Source organism: Citrus sinensis, chromosome 3 (assembly GCF_022201045.2).
Source record: "Citrus sinensis cultivar Valencia sweet orange chromosome 3, DVS_A1.0, whole genome shotgun sequence".
NCBI classification, from domain to species: domain Eukaryota; kingdom Viridiplantae; phylum Streptophyta; class Magnoliopsida; order Sapindales; family Rutaceae; genus Citrus; species Citrus sinensis.
The window spans coordinates 1,919,873-1,939,406 of NC_068558.1; the positions used below are offsets into that span (position 1 = coordinate 1,919,873).

General features: G+C 31.8%; 4 protein-coding genes across 6 annotated transcripts; 2 read left to right on the forward strand and 2 right to left on the reverse strand.

Annotated features, from left to right (window-relative positions):
• Window positions 1–558: 558 nt before the first annotated feature.
• Window positions 559–2,098, reverse strand: LOC102612663 (protein LURP-one-related 4-like). The gene is made up of 3 exons (XM_006476521.4): window positions 1,768–2,098; window positions 1,417–1,650; window positions 559–1,290 (listed from the first exon to the last, which is right to left on the reverse strand). Exons 1-3 carry the CDS (start codon window positions 1,951–1,953, stop codon window positions 1,156–1,158), a joined length of 555 nt encoding a protein of 184 aa, XP_006476584.2. The 5' UTR covers window positions 1,954–2,098; the 3' UTR covers window positions 559–1,155.
• Window positions 2,099–4,855: 2,757 nt separating this feature from the next.
• On the forward strand, window positions 4,856–5,513 carry LOC112498127 (heavy metal-associated isoprenylated plant protein 39-like). 2 transcript variants are annotated; one of them, XM_025098074.2, is made up of 3 exons: window positions 4,856–4,934; window positions 5,071–5,149; window positions 5,246–5,513. In XM_025098074.2, exons 1-3 carry the CDS (start codon window positions 4,926–4,928, stop codon window positions 5,416–5,418), a joined length of 261 nt encoding a protein of 86 aa, XP_024953842.2. In that variant the 5' UTR covers window positions 4,856–4,925; the 3' UTR covers window positions 5,419–5,513. The 2 variants fall into 2 exon arrangements, with proteins under 2 accessions (XP_024953842.2, XP_024953841.2); XM_025098073.2 differs by lacking the exon at window positions 4,856–4,934 and having other exon boundaries at window positions 4,975–5,149.
• Window positions 5,514–5,621: 108 nt separating this feature from the next.
• LOC102612966 (protein XRI1-like) lies at window positions 5,622–8,180 on the reverse strand. The gene is made up of 9 exons (XM_006476522.4): window positions 8,013–8,180; window positions 7,610–7,665; window positions 7,383–7,505; window positions 7,139–7,278; window positions 6,912–6,975; window positions 6,725–6,821; window positions 6,604–6,644; window positions 6,387–6,479; window positions 5,622–6,157 (listed from the first exon to the last, which is right to left on the reverse strand). Exons 1-9 carry the CDS (start codon window positions 8,102–8,104, stop codon window positions 5,886–5,888), a joined length of 978 nt encoding a protein of 325 aa, XP_006476585.2. The 5' UTR covers window positions 8,105–8,180; the 3' UTR covers window positions 5,622–5,885.
• Window positions 8,181–15,484: 7,304 nt separating this feature from the next.
• LOC102613267 (uncharacterized) lies at window positions 15,485–18,964 on the forward strand. 2 transcript variants are annotated; one of them, XM_006476523.4, is made up of 6 exons: window positions 15,485–15,685; window positions 15,786–16,366; window positions 17,520–17,712; window positions 17,962–18,026; window positions 18,115–18,325; window positions 18,407–18,964. In XM_006476523.4, exons 1-6 carry the CDS (start codon window positions 15,485–15,487, stop codon window positions 18,767–18,769), a joined length of 1,614 nt encoding a protein of 537 aa, XP_006476586.2. In that variant the 3' UTR covers window positions 18,770–18,964. The 2 variants fall into 2 exon arrangements, with proteins under 2 accessions (XP_006476586.2, XP_006476587.2); XM_006476524.4 differs by having other exon boundaries at window positions 18,410–18,964.
• The last annotated feature ends 570 nt before the right edge of the window (window positions 18,965–19,534 follow it).

Genomic DNA, 19,534 nt, shown 5'->3' on the forward strand with positions numbered 1-19,534 from the left:
TTGTCTCATTATGTATTCTCGTAATAAACATTGATTATCTCCAGTCATATGCTTACGTAGGAAAATATTTTACACCATTTTTTAAGCAAAAAATTATTTTGGTTTCGCAATCAGAATTATGCAATATTTAGTTTTGGGAGGGGGAAGGATTAGTGAATCAAGGTGCACGTGGACCGACCAGGCTTGGTTTTTTCTTGTTTGGGAACCAACTAACATGTAAATGGGGAGGAACGATTTTCATGTGATGCACACATAATACATCTCCTGGAATATATGCTTCTATGGCGGACCAGATTTTGCACATCTCTAGAAGATAAAAGCAGCTTTTTTGGACTGACCATTCTTCATTCTTCAAGTTTGGTGAGCTTCCAGATTATCACACACACACATATATATTAGTAATTTTTTGGTATGAAATTTTAAAATCTGGAAAAATTCTAAAACTATGACAAATATCCCTTCCCATGCTTGTAGTTAGAGAATATGCTAACTTTTTTTTTTTGGAAAAAAATATTTTAGCATAAATCTTGCCTGTATTAAACTTAGCTTAAATTTCTGAGCCGGTACTGTTCTGGAACCCCCAAACTATGTTAAGCAGGTATTTATGCTGTTAATTATTAAGTAGATATTTTCCTATGAGCACTCAACTCTAATAATCAAGGGAAGAGTTTTCAGCGCCGGGCCAATGACCTAGGTTTAATGGCTACGTTTGTATAAAATACCATGAGAATATATGCCTGTGGTATATATTATATGAAGAATGCATGTGCAGAATTTGAGCATCTTCAGTTACTTTAATGAATCATCATCAACCTTCATTAGTTACTGCAAAAATTCATATTCTCAATATATACAAAATCACGAAAACATAAGTAGTAAGCTTAAGCACGCAAAAAATACCTGGTACGTTCTCTAAAGAATTATTCTGCTGCAGTTCAATTCAAGCTGTAGCCCGCAAAAAATGCGAAAGAATTGTAAGCACATGCTAGCGCGATTAATTCTTCTCAATTTATTTATTCTCTCTCTTTTTTTTTTTCTTTTTTTTTTATATACCTACTCTCCATTAGGGCTAAAAAAACTCACTGTAAGATACGAAGAGAAAATATTGCATATAATCAAAAGAAGCCCGAATCTTCCTAGAGAGAATATTATCATTTACAATCGACGGTTGATCAATCCGTAGACAGTCACAAGAGCTACGATGAACGAATGATCGACATGCGGTTCCACTCTCAAAGTCAATACATCTTCTCCGAAAGAAATTCCTGAAGATGATTGCTTTTGATTTACCTGCTTGAAGTTGTTCAAAATCATAAATGAATTAATTTCAATTAATATCAAATGAATTAATTACCCCAAAATGATAGAACATACAAGTTGTTAAACCCAAAGGCTTAATTATTAAATTAATATTACCTCTGCAATAATATCTCCATTGATATTGTTCATGACTATCCTGAATGCCGGTTTACGAGCTGATTTCTTCAGTATCCAATATCTATCACGCGCTACGGTGACTTGACAAGCTAAGTTTCCCATAAGAAACCTGCAACAGTATTTCTTTACTTGAAACCATGGCTTCTCCTTGTTTAAGCTACCAGTACTGCTCCATCTATACCCGTCCCACCTTCCAAATGCTAGTGCGCGTTTCTGCAACAATATTTAAAACAAAAAAAAAAATCAATAATAAATCATCACTGCACTAGATAGGGGAAAAAAAATGAAAGTATATACTGATGATGATCAATTTAATGAATTAATGATTACCCTTCTTCGTATGGTGAAGAGAACTTTGCCGCGGAGATCCATGAGATATACTTCTTTAGTGCACTTGTTGTCATAATTTTCGACGCGATAAACGATCTCACCATTCGAATTGAAGACAGTGCAACCATTTGAATGGCACACGAGAGATTTCATCCATACTGTGAATGTTTCTTGTTTTGAAGTCATATAACCAGGAGAACAGATGGGAACTTAATTTGTAATTAGGATAAATCTTATTCTTAGCCATTCAAAAGCTATGAACGAATTTAATGAATCTTAGTTTTGCGTATTGAATAGTCATCTGCGACAGCTGGTTTATGTTCCTACAGATATGGTGTACGACCAATTGAGTGATTAAAATATCATGCAATGTCAGCGTCATGCAGTCCAATATATATAAATAAACTAAATAAATTAATAAAGCTTCCGGAATATTAAGTTTGATTATAATAAAATCATCCGAATTTCACCTGGATGTTTATAATTGGGTTCATTTTGGGACCACCTTTATGTTGTGAGAAGACGCAGGGTCAACTGAAGAGGGAGTTTCATTAATATGTACACACACACACACACACACACATACAAGATTACATTATTTAAACGTGATTAAATTTTATTACATGTTAAGTGATAATAATGTGCAACTTTATTTTCAACCAAAAAAAAAAGAAAAGTGAATGTATTAATTAATAATTGGAGGGAGTTGATCATGTCATAAAGAGGGAAGGCTTTGCTAATTGTGTTGTCTACTTGTGTTTATCTGGTACTGCTTGTAATTTTACAGTAACAGTCATCGATATAATATATTTTTTCTAATTAATCTGATTATTGCATGCTTTATTACTCAGTTGCGTGCAGCCAAACTGATCTTAGCTAGCTAGGTTAAATTTAATTAATTAATTAAGTAAGAACGTAAGCAAATGTGTTAATTCGTAGGTTCCAAGTTTAGATATAAAGGCACAGAAACGTTAAACTTCAAAAATTATCGAAGCATGCATTTGTGATGTGAACTTTAATTTTTACTTTCATTTCATGCATTACGTGGCATATTATCTAGATTTTCCAAATTAATTTATTTCCATTCAAATGTTTTAAATATTTTTTGATATTATTCAAAACTGAATATTAAAATAATTTCAAAGAAAATAAAGAGAAATAAGAGGAGTCGTATAAAAACATTAAGACTCAGCCTGAATCTCCTGAACATCAATTTAATTTTGTTTATAAAATTAAAAATGTTCGTGTAGCTCGAAGAATTTGAATGGTATCGATACCTATTTACTTCAAACAATTGACTTCTTGGAAATAACTGTGAAGACCAATTGATAGAAATTATGATTAGAATAAAACAATTAGTCTGTGCATGATCTTGGTGCTTTAACCAAATATTGAGTAGAGATCACGTTTGATTAATATCCAAATTGAAACTAGCTAAGATAGTTATGGACCGTTTTGAGTCATTGGCTCGATATTTGGATTAATCAAGCAATTAGCTTGCTAAATTAATTAGTAGGTCAATCAAGAGGGTGTCAACATTGCCGTTCTACTCTATATATATATATAACTTTAAATCATCAAAATAAAACCATGCCATTCTGTTATATATATATAACATTAAATCATCAATCATGCGCTCATTGATGTGATGGCTAATATATTTAGCTCAAAAATTAGAGTATAAATTAGACTTTTATTAAATGCTCCCGTTAATAAAAATTCTTGTATTTTATTGAATCGTATTTGTCAGCAAAAATTTTATTTGAAACGACATTCTCCAGTAAAACTACATCCTGAACCTCTTTCACACAAGCATCTATTTGTCATTAAACACGACAATCAAACTGCTAAAAGCGCATTTGAAATTGAGTTTGGACAGCTATATATTAAAAGTTACAGTAGTAAAATATTTGGTAAATACTAACTATTGTAACTTGAAATGTATGTTGATATAATTTTTCACTTATATAATGGAAAATTTATTATATCTTAAATAATTTTATCAAAATTATTATTTAAAATTTATATTTACTATATATTACTAACTTTTGTTTCATAATTATATTTTTTTTCCCATAGCAGCTGTAGCTTAAAAGTTACAGCATCTCAATCCCAAACGCACCCTAAAAATCATCGAGATGAGAAAATCGAAGCCAAAAGTAATGAAATAATATTGCTTAATGGTCTTATGCTGAGGAGGAATCCTACTAATAACGTGGTGGTGCAAACATTACTTCAGCAGTATTCATATTAATTATACATGAACTTGATTTAATATTAATTCGCTACAAAATGACTTATGACTCATCTCCTTTTTCAATCACAAGGATAAGATAGATCAACATTGTCATCTCTTGCTCTTCTAATTTGCCCTAACTCTATATATTTTTAACTTGTTGGCAAACAGAAATTAAACCTAAACCTAATCTCGGTGTTTGCAACAGTAGGTTTCCTTCCACGAAATGACAAAGGTTGGCACTCCTTGTTGTTGGAAAATGATTATGAGTATTATTTATTCATCTTTTCTCCAATCCTAATGCAGGACTCCCTTAGTCTCTTTCAGAATCATTGGCTAAATTGTGGTCATTTAGATTAAAGTATGAATTTTTGTTACTCACACGCATTTAGATTAAAGATACAAATATATATTTGCAAAACTTGGAATATTAATTTTTCAGAGAGAATCATCTACAACCTCGTTAATTAGATGTGACAGGCTTATAAGTTTCCGGTTAGAAAATTTTAATTTTTTTAATTCCACTCAAAAGTGGTGAAGGCTTAGCTTCCAAATGGAGTTTTCAAAATGGTTTAAAGTGCTATTCGGTCCATGCATGCTGTCACATATCATCAAGGCACAACGCCCTCTTCCGAAAATGGGATGACAAGTAGTGATTTGCGTAATAATTAATGTGGCTTGCAACAGCAGATTTTGAAAGAATAAACCAGATGCATTATCGTGACCAAGTGCGATCCATGCATTCCTCCTCCAATCTTTAAACAAGCATGAAAGATGGTGCGGCCAGTAACGTTGACTATCACTGCTATAAATTGATCTCTGCTCACGAGCCAACAGGCAATAGGCAATGTATATACAGTAAACACTACTCTTCTTTAATCCCTTCGATCATTCATTTCCAGTTCCATATATCCTCAGTAAAATGGCTCGGGTAATAGAACGAAGTCCCTCACTCTCTCTCTCTCTCTTTCTCTTTTCCTTTCAACACACACACACACAATTCTTCTAAATATATTTCTTTTGTTGTCTTGTTTGATGATATGAATATTACACCGCTATTTTTGCAGGTGGTGGTGTTGAAGATGATGACAATGAATGATGAGAAGACAAAGCAGAAAGCCATTGAAGCTGCAGCTGACATTTATGGTACAACCGAACAGAGCCATTCATCGCGAGCTTCTTGTTACGCTATATTTTCTTATGATTTTGCTTTTACTAAATTCATTGCTTCTTGCGTAACAGGAGTAGATTCAATTACAGCTGATCTCAAAGAGCAGAAGCTGATTATTATAGGAGATATGGATGCGGTTGCTATTGCCAAAAAACTGAAGAAAATTGGAAAAATTGAAATAGTTTCGGTTGGCCCCGCAAAAGCAGATACGAAAGAAGAGGAAAAGAAAGATGATAAGAAATGATACAAGTGTTTCATTACAATATTGGACAAGCTTCATAATAACAAATGCTTTGTCAAGAAGCTGACTATTTCTTCAAAGTTTATGCCAAGCAAACAAGACCATCAGTGTTCAGCATTACTACTCTTCCACTTCATGTAAAATAATACGTAGACATCAATTAAATTTGTTCTCATGAATGATGCCTATCGAGAAAATAAGCCAGATTGAATAGACAAGATTGTTAACATTAATGTCTAAAATCAAGGTCACATCACATTATCCATGTCTATTTGACACCTAAAATTTCACTCAGATGCATGAACAATTTACTCAGACTTATAAGTCCCAAAAAGAGGGGAAGGAAAAAATCATTGCTATCTTCAATGTTAGATGGCCCTGGATAATAATACACATACCCCTCAACTAAGAACATTATGGGGCAAAGAAAAGGGGCCACAAAAAGGGAAGTTTGAAAGACACCTATCTCCTCAACCTTTGGTTCTCATAATTGTGATGCTGCCTTTTCCTCCTTCGGTGTGAATTTTAGTTTTACCAACAACAGGCTTCCCAGAAAAAGCTGAAGTAGGATAAGCTGAGGGATCATCAATATTTTGTTTTGTCTTTGAACCTGGAGAGTGGATCCGCTGGTTTATGTCATTCAAAGTAACATCTCCATGGATTCCACATGGCTTAATAAAGGCAAATGGATAGGCAACTGAAGAAGCTAATTTAGTCGGGGTTCTTAACAAAGACTTTCTACCTAAAGAGAACAGAAAAGTGAGTTAGACATAGTCTTTTGATGGTACTTTTTATTCAAAATCCATAGAAGAGAAACAGAGCAGATCAACAAAGAACAAAAAGAAGACAATCAGATCAACTACAGGAAGCTGCCATGTTAAAGCAATATAACAACTCTAAGGAGGAACGACGGCACGTATTTGTATTCAGAATATGACACACATCAAAGTGTAATTGGAATAGACAAATACCTTTAAAAACAACATTTCGAGGAGTTCTAGTAACCTGCTGTTGAACCACATTAGTATTACATGTGGGCAGTGAATTCGTTGAATTGCAGAACTCTACAATGTTGAACCACTTTTGTAAGCTTAACAATACAGAGAAGAGCGAGTGCATATGTTTGTTTGTGCACAAAATAACGAGAAATAGCACTAAATGTTCAAAGAGAAATACAATCTCTCATACCTGAAATATCAATTTGTATATCAGATGCCTCAGAGAAGTTCCTGTGCCTCACATGACCAAAGCAATCAGAATATAGTGGAATGGCAGTTAAACAAAAAAGCTATAGTCCAAAGAAGCATACATGTCATCAGGGGTGAAAGTCATCTCCGGATCATTAAGGCATTCAGCAATCCACCCTTCAAATGAATCTAGGCCATCGCAATTGGAGGCAGACAAGCCTATTAAAATATGTTGCATTATGATCAGAAAACACAAAGTAAGCATTCAAGATTATAACTGTACCATAATTGATCTTGCCAGATACGAACCTGATAACCCAGTAGTCCACTGTGACACTCCAGGAAAAACTTCTTCAACTGAGTCCTCCCTCTCCTAGAAAGAGAATGAAGAACAAAAATATTAGCAACATTGATGGTACAGGTAACGAGCTCCTTCCATACATGATCAGATAACTAAAGCCAATTCCATAAAATTAATGAACAGGGCATGATGCCAATGTAGAATATCAGAAAGGGAAGAGCAGTCCTTCATTTACATTTGATTTTTGGAATGCAGATGGCATCTCATCACAGCAGAGGGAAGAATCTAATACTTGAGGATCAAATTGCAACATCCGACGCCTCTTTGCTTGTGAATAAGTCTCCCTATGTTCTTTTGGGTCCTTGCTCATTTTACCTGAATCCAGTATACCATATCAATCAAACAATTTGCAACAACTCGGCCTTTCACCAAACCAAAAAACATGCGCAAAAACCAAAGAATGCTGGAAAAAAATCTACCGCTATGGGTGGCCTGGTATGCCAAATCCCCACATGACTTAACAGGAGTTGTTTCATCATCGAGCATATAGGAAAGATCTTCCTCATTCAGAATCACTTCATTGAATTGGGATCCCGACATATCTGCAAACCAAAACAAACAATTAAGTAAGAAGCCACATGCTCAGGCATGGACACTCTCTTTCTTATATTAATCATTCGAATCACCGAGAATGGGATGAACTCACCAAAATTGGAACCTTTCTGGAGACAAAATTCCTCTCCTTGCCAATTCCAAGACTTGCTATTACCAGTTCATGAAGTAAATTGATTAGAATTATTAATCACCAAACACATTACTAATGATAGATGATTAGTCTCTATGATTTTGCACTTTCTAAGATTTACCCGGCAAAGCTGCTATCAAAAGGCATTTAGGTTACAATTTAAAAGATGAATACAAGTTAAACTAAATGCAATAATAGATTCAAGTCATTCAGCAACGATAATTAGTTTGATACTGAAAAAAGACTCAGAGAAAAATTATTTCTCAAACCAGAATAAGAAAAAAAAAAAAATATATATATATATAATTAAAATTAGCGAAGAGCATAAAAAATAAAAATCAACACTTTAGGAGAATTTACATACCTGTCCCCCGGATTTGAGCTTAAAGTGCCGGAATAATCCATCGCCATATTGTCATCACCGTGACTATCAATTCTATTTGCAGACATTCTCATATATTTCTAACTTTTGTTTTCCGTTTCTCCCTCGTCTTCTCTTCCCACTCTAAAAGAAGCGCAAGCACTGACTGACCCACTTACCGACAACCAACGGCACTTTAAGCAGAAAAAAAATATAATTTTTTAGGGTTTTATCGTGCAACTTCCTTATTTTTTTACAGCTTCACAAAAACCCATATAGTTTCTTCATTTGTATTGAATATGTCCTTATTTATTCCCAACATTTTTGTTTTTTGGAATTTAAATTTTTAATCGCTAGGGATATACATTTGGTGGCAGGATAAATACGTGGGATTAGACTCTCTCTCTCTCTCTCTCTTTTTCCCCAATCTAATCTCATGTTCGGATCATTTTGAGATTGGGAATAAGAAAAGTATGTATCAAAATAAGCTAAAAATCTATCTCATAAGAGTCATAAGATAAGTAGTTTAGGGTAACTTAAACATTTTAATTATTAAAAAATTATAATAAGTGATGATATATAAATTCATACAAATTAATGCGACTTAAATTCATTAATTGGATGAAAATATAAAATATTAAAAATAAAATTATATTACATCAATCAATATGGCGATGGATTAAAAAATTGCATATTATAATTCATTAAAAAAATAATTAATAAAGTTTTTTAAATATAACAATTTCACAATTATAAAATAATTTTATTTTTTATTATTAACAATAAAATTGAATTTGTAATATAGTTCAATCCTATGTTACACAAAACAAAATATAATATAGTATTAAAAATTATATAATTCAATTTCATCTAAACTGTTGTTTTAGGCTTTCAATCACTTCCACAGGTCAAGGACCTATTAATTAGTGATAGAAAAAGTAGGTACTTATTTGAGAAATCGTGTAAGATTAGGAATCTGATACTAATTTCTCATTTTTCTTTTTCTTTTTTTTTTAAATTTTAAACATTTATCTAATCGTGTGCCTACTGTTGTTTTATTTACCCTGAGGTACGCGCATACTGCACTCGCGCCATTATAGTGTTCGGAAAACGCGGGGGTATGTTGGGTAATTTAGGGAGCAATATCCAATCTAAGGAGATATTTTTGCTGATGTGTCAGTTACAGTAGCGCGCGTTGTTGGCCCACCCTTACGCGCGAAACTGTAGGGTCAGTTTATAGGGGTCGAGGGAGTGGCGTTGACTGGGTTTTATAATGGATATGGTCTTTCGGGCGCTATATAAGGGAAAAATGTATATTTAGTGGGGTTTGATGGTTTGGTTTCATTTTCTATTTTTTTACGCGAAGGATCTGACGGCTAGCATTAAAGATGCAGAATCTAGAGTTTGCTCGTAACAGATTTGTTGTGTGCGGCAGATATCTGGCCCTTTATTATTTAGTCAATACTCAATAGGGTAAGCAGGGGCCCCGTGGAGCTCAGTTTGTTGGATCTAATTAAGATACAGTCGGCTATAGCTTACCTTTCCCATATGAAAAGTAACACAGCAGAAAGATCCACATAAGCTGCAACTTTACATTTTCTCAATTTGTTTGACAACAAATGATAAATATCCTCTCATCATTTGAGCTTTCGTGAGTTTTTAAAAATATTATATTATTTATTTTTAAATTATATTATATGAGTAATATTTAATTTTTTTATTTTTTTATTTATTAACTATCAATCATTCACTGATATTTTTACTCATGAAAAGATCAAATCATGAGAGAATCTTGATCCGATGACAAAACATATTTTTAAATATCAATAACAAGAGTTTTTCTTAGGCCCTTATTTATTAATTTATTTTTTAGGTAATCCCGATTTATCTTGTTAAGTCCTTTAAACTTATCTTGACTTTTCTTGAATCATGATTAATTTACAATACTTCCAACAGGGAAAATATTAGGATTAATCACAAAATATCAAATAAAATGAATTAGAAGCTTATCTCAATTTGACCTTATCAAGCCCGTGAAAGATTTCTTGGAACGTGGAGATTTGATTCATTTGAAGTTTGAATAACTTTTTTTTTCTTTTGTTTACCATATATTACTATTCATTAACGTTACAATCCTCGGAATCAAATTTTGCAGTTTTAAAATATACCATGATTTACTAAGTAGAGATTGAAAATTGACATTAAATAAAAATAAGATCTAATGCATATACGAGGCATGAATTCATTCCATCATGTCATGATGAAGAAAAAAATAAAATTTACCTAATGATTATAAGTGTTTATTTAATTATATAAATTCCTTTTAATTTTTTTTTAACGTTGTATAGTTATTTTTTGAGTGGAGCTTTTGAAGATTAAATAAATTATTTTAATTCTTATAACAAAAGTTCAAATTTTAGGATCTTGGAGTAGAGGTTGAAAATGTTTTTTTTTTAAATAGTAGAATGTTTAAAATATCTTTTATTTATTTGACAATATTATTTCATTAATTTTGTGACATAACTTTAAAAAATTTGTTTATTAAAGTAATTTTATAATTTTTAATAAAAGTTCTCATTAACAATTAAATAAATAATTTTTTATTTAAATAAAAACTCTATTTATGAAAACTCTACTATCAAAAAGTCTATTTAAATAATTTTAAAAAAAAACTTTACCAATCAGAACTAAGTGCCTAGAGAGATTAAAACTCAAATTATTTTCCAAACGCTAGCTTAAACCAGATGTAATAATTGAAAGTTGATGAAAAACCACAAACATGATCAAAATTAAGTTCTGTTTAAAGGAATTTACAAGAAATTTCAAGGCATTGAACTAATTGAAAGTTGTGAGCTTTTAGCTCAACTAACCAATTCTATGATTTATTTCATCTTTATTTGCTTTCCTCTTTCTCGTCATCTTTTCTATCCTCTTTCTTTTCTTTTTAAGCGCGCCACCAGACAAAATTTCACTTTTTCCTTTAATTTTTCAAATTTTTGCATCCATACTCCAATTGTTGGACAAAAAATAATGGGTCGAACTAAATCCCAAATAAATATAATTCTGACAAAGATTACGACAAGATTTGGCAAAAATTCTTAAGAGTTGTGATATTTTACTTCTTCATTTTATTTCACCAGCCTCTATTAATATTTTTTGTACTAATACTTATAAATTTACCCTTATATGAAATGATTAAAAGAATAAATAGCTTTTAAGTCCAACTACATGGTAATTTCTATTAATATCTGTTTTAACCAATCCAATTTCTTAAACCCTATTTTTTTTTTTAAATTATTATCTCTTCTCCAATATTGTATACTCTTCTTTTGTAATCATGTAAAATATTAATTTATATTACTCTATAAAGGATGGTGAAGAAGTATCAAATCTTTTTTTTTAAATAATTATGCCAACGATGGAACGTTTAAAAAGAAAGAGAGAGATTATAGTGATTTTAAGAAATTTTTTTAAAATAGATTTTAGAAGTTCTATACGGTGAGTGCTTGGAAAAAAATTAAAAATCATAATAAGGATAAATTTGAGATTAAGTGGAGTATGTTGAGAGATAAAGATTAGTTTAAATTTTTTAATGGGGCTAACTAAAAATTGGGGGTTGATGATATATAATAAATGGGTCAAATATCACCACTCAAATTCTTAGGAAAAACCTTCTAGGCTCCAAGGTTTCTAACCTCTTAAGGTTTTTAGGATAAATTATCAAGATTCCTAACCTCATGGGTTATGAGGTTTCCAACCTCTAAGGTTCTTAGGTTCCAAGGTAAAATCTCATAAATTCCAAAGTTTCTAACCTTCAAGGTTCTTAAGTTCCAAGATCTCTAGAATAAACCCTCTGAAAAAAGTTCTTATGTTTCAAGGTTTTTAGGACAAACCATTTCGGATAAATCCTCTTAGGTTCCGAGGTTCCTTACTCCAACGTTCTTAAGATAAACCTCTTAGGAAAAAGCTCCTAGTTCTAAGGTTCCTAAAACAAATCACTTAGGATAAAATGTCCTAAGTACTAAGGTTTTTAAAATCCTAAGCTCTAAGATTCCTAAGATCCTAGGATAAACCTCATAATATTTAAGATTCATATGATCCCAAGATCCTAGGACATATAACCTAAGATAAAATACTTCCTCCTTTAACCCTATAATAAGATTGCATGATATTGGTATTATACAATTATAGTCTGATCCAATAAAGAGGAAACTCAATCCTAAGAGTAAGAGGGCCATCTTTGGTTGAAATTACCACTTAAATAAGTTGAGATAAAATTTGTACCAATGCCAATAATAGTCAACTTCTACTTCTTTAGATCAGTTGCAATTGAATCATCTCCTATTACACAACAAGCCCCAAAATCAATTTACTAAAATAAATGACAAAGTGGCGAACACATATTATTCTTGCATGTAACTCATGAAGGAAAATAAATAATATAGGAATATCTTTTTTTATTTTGTTTTGGCTTTAAAAGAATAATTTCGCTTAATTAAAATGTGTAATACACAAAAACTATGATAGAAAATTAAAAAAATTATAAATGTCCTAGGACGAATATATAATTTATGGTTAAACCAATTTAATAAAACTTACTTCAATAGTTTTTAATGAAATTTTCTTGTTTTCATTTTATGAGTAATTTTTTATTTACTTAATTAAATTAAATGAATAAATTATTTTTTGTTTAATTAAAGTTTAATATTGATTTATAAGTTTTTTTTTTATTTTTACAAATATTTATTTTGTTTGTAATTTTAAAATATCAATTTATCACTCTTATATTAATCTACTTATTTGACCTTTCATTTACTAATGTTAAACATAATTTAGAAAATGTATGTTTGTCACAGTATTGATACTGTAATTTTAATTATGACATCACTAATTTTTTTTTAAAAATGATATAATTATTTTTGTAGGATCGTCATATTATTTCAATTCATGTGACACCAATTTAATTAATTGTTGACATTAATGAATGTTACTTTTGGGAATAACTTAACATCCATATAAAATAACTATTTCTAACCAGCGCACCACTATGTTGTCTTTGGTGTGGCTTTTACCTAACAAAAATTTTAATTTATACATTTGGTCACTCAAGTGTTCAGATAATTATACCAATTGGCCGAGTCTACCTAATCACGGGATGTTCAGCAACCTAAGAAATCCATATTGTATGTGGGTCAAATTTGAATATCTAATTTTGCATCATTGCAGATAACATTATCAAACTTAAAACTAATCAAACAAGGCATATATTAAATATGACAAAATATATGTTGTCACACACACACACACACACACAGAATACTCGTTGTACTTAGCGTATATTGTTGAATTAACAGGTTTCAATTTATTTTGCAGCATACCAAACTTGGTACGGAAATTTATATATCTAGTCATTTTCACAAAATCATTATCAAAATTAAATATATTACAAATATTATTTATCATACTAGCCACTTATACCTATTTTGAACTAGATTACCCTTTAAAAGAACTTGATTTGTTGTGGACGATGGCCGGTTGCAGTCAATGGAAGCCATCGCTCCTGTTGATTGCGAGCGACGACAGTCATTGCTTGTGTTGGTTCGTTTTCCATCACCTATGTTGGTTGCGACTGGCTGCCGACGATGGTGGCATTCCCCATGTTGGTTGCAGGTAGAGCTACCCCCCGTGTTGATTTCATGTTGGTTGCTTTAAAGGTCAATTAGTCCAAAATAGAGATATATAACTAATATGGTAAGAAATTTTGTAATATGGATAGTTTTGATAATAACTTTATGAAAATAACTAGATATGTAAGGGTGTGTTTGGTAACGTTTTTTGGATGAGTGTTTTTTGTTTTTCAAAAATGAAAACTACAAAACATGTTTGGTTAAACCATTTTGTAATAAATAGTAAAAAAAAATAGAGAACAAAATATTTTTGTTCCTCAAGTTTTGTAAAGAAAACTCAAGAACGTCAAATTGACGTTCCTGAGCTCGCTGGAGAACAAAATAAAAGAGGGGAGATAAAAAGTAATCCGGGTCCACAACTATGATTTATTATATTATTATTTATTTAAATTTATTTTTACTTTATCTCTCTTTTTAGAAAAGAGTGTCACTTTTATGATTTCCCTTATCTTTTTCTTCTTCTTAATTCATCAGAGCTTTCTTCTTTCCCCCTTTTTATGATTTACCTTATCTTCATCTTCTTCTTCTTCTTCTTTTTCTTTGACCATGAACAAAGCTTTCTTCTTCCTCCCCAATGTATAAGTGTAGTATGGTTTTTTATTTTGTTATGCTAATTATACAACATTTATTATTTTATTTTTTATTTTATTTTCTTAAAATTAATAAAATATAAGAGGGTTTCTAAAAATTATTATTGTTTTGTGAAATTTGATTTCACTTTGATTAAAATTATAATAATAAAAGATAAAATGAATAAATAAATTAAAGAAAATTTATTTTATAAGATATTCTATAAAAAAAATTATATTTTCAGACAAACAATCAAATACATTTTTACTGTTTTTCACATTTTCAAACAAACAACCAAACAAATTTTTATTGTTTTCATTTTCATATGCAGTTTTGAAAACACAATACCAAACAAATTTTCATTTTAAAAAACATCACATTAAAAACATCATTTTTTTTCTCTAAAATAAGAGTTGAAAACACTAGTTAAAAAACATTACCAAACGCACCCTAAATTTCCTAACTTTGATAATCAAAACCTAATTAAACTCAGTATGCTTCACCAATGGTGCGTAATTCTTATATATTACACAGAGATTTGGAATCCAAAATTGATATGTGTGGCTCTATTTAACTATTATTGGGGTTCTGTAACTTAAAAGTTATGCGTGGAAAAAAATATAATTAAAAAATAAAAATTAATAATGTGTAATAAAGATGGCTTTTAAATAATAATTTCAACCCAAATTATAAAGATATTAAGTTGTCCAGATCAAATCAATTTAACTTTTAAATCACATCACATAATATTCACTAAATGCTCTAGCGCTAAAAGCTACAGCTGCTCCGGCCGCGGTCCTCCAATGAAATGGCATTTTCATGCAACTCTTGTGCGGAATGACTTGTATAACAGGAATTGCCAGCGGTGGAGGGTTAAAGGCTTTTGTGGGAGAGTTTCTGGAACTTAGTTTTGTCGCATGCTTTGGTCCCCCCTCGTTCTACGGTTCTAGATTCCACTTCCATTATACAACAGCAAATAATATCAATTTAATTAAGAAAATTGACTTAAAGTCGTCACCCTGCATAACAGAAGGTGCATTGCAATTTCAACAATTTTGACATATATATATTATGACAGACAAAGACTAGACCCCAGCTATCAATTTCAAGGGCAGAAATAATGCCAAACAGCAGATTAATCATGCAGCAGTACTCATGCCTCCGGGACTTGTAAAAAAATGCTCATAATGCTTGCTAGCTGAGAGCTTGAGCTAGTTGATGAACCTTTTATCAAATCAATTAACCATGCAGCGATTTTGCAGTTCTGGACTTGTTAGACACTTTTCAGAGGTGCTAATTACATTATGGCGGTGGCGGCCCCGTGTCAAAAAGAATCTAGGAACCACCACAACACTGCTACTCTTTCTTCCACTCCTCATAGCTACTGCTTTCATTTCTTCCTTATGGAATTCTGATACTGTAAGCAATACCAACTTACAGCACTTGTTTTAATTTTTCCTGCACAGATATATTTCAATTGATTATGATCGAGTTATTTGCGTTTTCGATTATTTTGCAGTCTAATTTTTCTGTTCACAATATCTCAAGAAATAAAACGGTGATTATCGTATCCCGAAAGCCACAAAACCGGCCACCAAAAAGAATCACAACCCCACTCAATTGTGTCAAAAACCAAACCCAAACTTGCCCAACAAATTACCCCAAAACATCTCAAACACAAAAATCAATTTCAGATTACTCAATAACACCCACATCCACATGCCCAGATTACTTTCGGTGGATCCACGAAGATCTAAGCCCCTGGAAAGTCACAGGAATCACAAGGGACATGTTAGAAAGAGCCAATCAAACGGCTCATTTTCGTCTAGTACTCGTCAACAACAAAGTATATATCCATAAGTACAAACAATCAATACAAACTAGAGACGTTTTCACCATATGGGGCATCTTGCAACTCCTTAGAAAGTATCCCGGAAGATTACCGGACTTGGAGCTTATGTTTGACTGCGATGACCGCCCCGTCGTCCTATCACGCGACTACAGCGGGCCAAACAACAAGGGCCCACCTCCGTTGTTTCGGTACAGTGGTGATAGGTGGACGATGGATATAGTGTTTCCTGATTGGTCCTTCTGGGGATGGTAATGACTTCTTCTTCTTCTTCTTCATCTTGTTGTTGCTCTCTCTTTTGATTGCTGGTTGCGTGTTGCGTGTGTTTTTGTTTTCGTATGGAAATTGTAGAATGCATGCATGTGAGGGACTTAAATCGACTTGGACTCTAGCTACCATCGTAGGCCACGTAGGGTAGAAGCGCACTGTAATTAATTTTGTTTTCTGATAATCAAGGGGTCCTACGCTAATGACATGCGACCAAACACAGATTATTTCACCTGAATTTTAATGCTAATGCCCCGGGATGGCAAGACATAGTTTTTTAATTTTTAACTTTATTATAATAATAAATAAATATAAAATTTTTAATATAACATAATATTGATTTCTATTTTGTTTTATTTTTAATTATAATTGTTAATATAAATTAATGAACTAATAATTTATTATTCAATAATATTATATTATGTTTTTATTTCTTATTCTATTAAAAATATAGCAAAATAATGTATTATTTATATATTATAACAATTAATATATAAAAATTGATTATTATTTAATAAGTTCAATATTACTAATAATAAATACTTAAATAATATATAAAAATGACATAATATTATATTATTTAAATATATTACAGCAATTGATATATAAGAATTGATTATTATTTAACAGTTTAATATAACTAATAATAAATACTTAAATAATAATAAATTCGAATACTGTTAATTTTATACTATTAATTTAAAATTAATAGTAATATAAATAATGAAATAAAATATTCGTACATATAGTACATTTCGTAATATAATATAATATAATATAGTGTGCCAAATGCACCCAAGTTATAAATTATATTATATTTTTTACCTTGTGTTTTTTCCTTACTTTTACAATATATAATATCTTTACAATAATTTTGGAGAAATTAATGAAATGAATGAAAGAAAAACTAACCAATCTTTTATTTTATTTTATAACGAAACAAGTATATGATCGAAAGATTTGATTGTGGGTTCTCCTTCTCCACTGATGTTTGAAATTGTGCAAGTACGTACGTACATATGATTGTCAGTCGGCTAGGTTGACATTAATTTTCATCTAGCAATATAATTGTTTTGGGTTATTGGGTGTCAGATTTGAAATTTATGTTAGAATGCGCCTATGGAATTATTTTGGCAGGGCTGAGATAAATATAAATCCATGGGAAAGTTTGTTGAGGGAGCTAAAAGAAGGCAACAATAGGAGGAATTGGATAGACAGGGAACCCTATGCCTACTGGAAAGGAAACCCTTTTGTAGCTGAAACAAGAAGAGACCTCCTCACTTGTAATCTATCAGATAAACACGACTGGAATGCTCGACTCTATGTCCAAGTAATTTCTTTTATATATATTACTCATTTATGTTCTAAGATTCCTGGTTTTAATTTCTTTTTAATCTTTTTCAAAATGCTGGGCATGGACAGAAGTTAAATTAATTTTTAGCCCCTTAATTGCAGTCCCTAATATTTAAACTTGACTTGCTAGCCAAATAAAGCTGCTTAAAACCAATTAATTCGATCAAACCTTTGATTATATTTATTTATTGTGCATATATATATGTTTATTAATTAACTTCTGCAGGATTGGATCCTTGAATCTAAGCGAGGTTTTCAACAATCAAATCTGGCGAGCCAATGCGCCCACAGGTATAGCTAGTCTCAGACTTAACTGATGGGTACGTTCATGAAGTCAACTTTCAACATTGACTTTTCTTGTTCACTACTTATTCATTAGGTACAAAATCTACATCGAAGGATATGCATGGTCAGTTAGTGAGAAGTACATTCTAGCATGTGACTCTATGACACTCCTTGTAAAGCCCTATTTCCACGATTTCTTCATAAGATATTTACAACCTCTGCGACACTATTGGCCGATAAGAGATAAAGATAAGTGCAAATCTATTAAGTTTGCCGTAGACTGGGGTAACACCCACAAGCAAAAGGTAATTAGCTTTGTTGATTATATTATACCGATGTGATATTTTGTTAAGTAATGTGATACGCATGTCAATGGACTTTATTAGCAGGCACAGGAAATTGGGAGAGCGGCGAGCAACTTCATTCAAGAAGAACTGAAAATGGAATACGTGTATGATTACATGTTTCATTTGTTAAACGAGTATGCTAAGCTTTTGAAATTCAAGCCAGTGGCACCTGATGGAGCTGTGGAGGTATGCTCAGAGACTATGGCTTGTAACGCAAATGGGTCGCATAAAAAGTTCATGATGGAGTCATTAGTCAAAGGTCCTTCTATTACAAACCCGTGCACATTGCCTCCTCCGTATGAACCCAAAGTTCTTGGTGCTTTCTATCGGAGAAAACTTAATGCAATTCTACAAGTGCAGAAATGGGAGGATAGATACTGGGAAAGTTTGAAGAAGCAATAGTGCGAATAATATATGCATATTAATTTCTTAGGTTAGGCTTTTATTTATTCAATCATTTGATAAAGGGTCAAATCCTACGACTCAGCAAGCCCAATTTAATTAATTAAAGAAGGCATACAGCACTTATGTTTTGCACCAAACTGTACTTATAATTAAATCAATTGCTATGAGCCACGCATGCAGCATTTTGGACCACCGGAAAGTTGTGAATGACTCATCATCATCTCTTTGCCCACAAGTGTATTAATAACGAGCTTTATCACTGACGAATCACAGTATTTGTCTGAATTGGTCATGTGGATGAAAGGAATTGGTTTCTTTTGGGCGACAGAACAAATGAATGAAAATGATGATGATCAATCCAGTCTCCACCGTTGCTAATATTAATATGATTATGATTTCAGTGCCGCACACAGGAGCACCTTGCGACTACTGCTTAGTACTGTTACATGCATTCTTACAATCACGTGTGTCCATATAAATAAGTACTGAGAAAAAGCTCACAATATGATGATATTTTGCACGCAGCTGTTTTATTTTTATTTGTAGACCATCTGGTCTTCTAGTTATTAGGTTTCCTTTTCAAGTGGGGAGGAAACTTTGTCCGTGGCCATAGATTTATTGCAATCGTACGAATAAGTTTATATTTGTGTTTCCGTCCTTAAAGATTGAGACTGATAACACAGTAGGCCATACCCCTTAATTAACCTCACATTAATGCACACAGCAAATAACCTGTACAAGCCGTTTGGACGACTTGTCAGG

Coding starts and splice junctions, on each gene's coding strand:
- LOC102612966 (XM_006476522.4), bottom strand. CDS start 8,104: ATGAGAATGTCTGCAAATAGAATTGATAGTCACGGTGATGACAATATG. Junction 7,666..8,012: donor AGCTCAAATCCGGGGGACAG/GTATGTAAATTC, acceptor AACTGGTAATAG/CAAGTCTTGGAATTGGCAAG. Junction 7,506..7,609: donor CCAGAAAGGTTCCAATTTTG/GTGAGTTCATCC, acceptor TTTGGTTTGCAG/ATATGTCGGGATCCCAATTC.
- LOC102612663 (XM_006476521.4), bottom strand. CDS start 1,953: ATGACTTCAAAACAAGAAACATTCACAGTATGGATGAAATCTCTCGTG. Junction 1,651..1,767: donor TCTTCACCATACGAAGAAGG/GTAATCATTAAT, acceptor ATATTGTTGCAG/AAACGCGCACTAGCATTTGG. Junction 1,291..1,416: donor ATGGAGATATTATTGCAGAG/GTAATATTAATT, acceptor AACTTCAAGCAG/GTAAATCAAAAGCAATCATC.
- LOC102613267 (XM_006476523.4), top strand. CDS start 15,485: ATGAACCTTTTATCAAATCAATTAACCATGCAGCGATTTTGCAGTTCT. Junction 16,367..17,519: donor GATTGGTCCTTCTGGGGATG/GTAATGACTTCT, acceptor TTATTTTGGCAG/GGCTGAGATAAATATAAATC. Junction 18,027..18,114: donor GCGAGCCAATGCGCCCACAG/GTATAGCTAGTC, acceptor CTTATTCATTAG/GTACAAAATCTACATCGAAG.
- LOC112498127 (XM_025098073.2), top strand. CDS start 5,044: ATGAATATTACACCGCTATTTTTGCAGGTGGTGGTGTTGAAGATGATG. Junction 5,150..5,245: donor AGCTGCAGCTGACATTTATG/GTACAACCGAAC, acceptor CTTGCGTAACAG/GAGTAGATTCAATTACAGCT.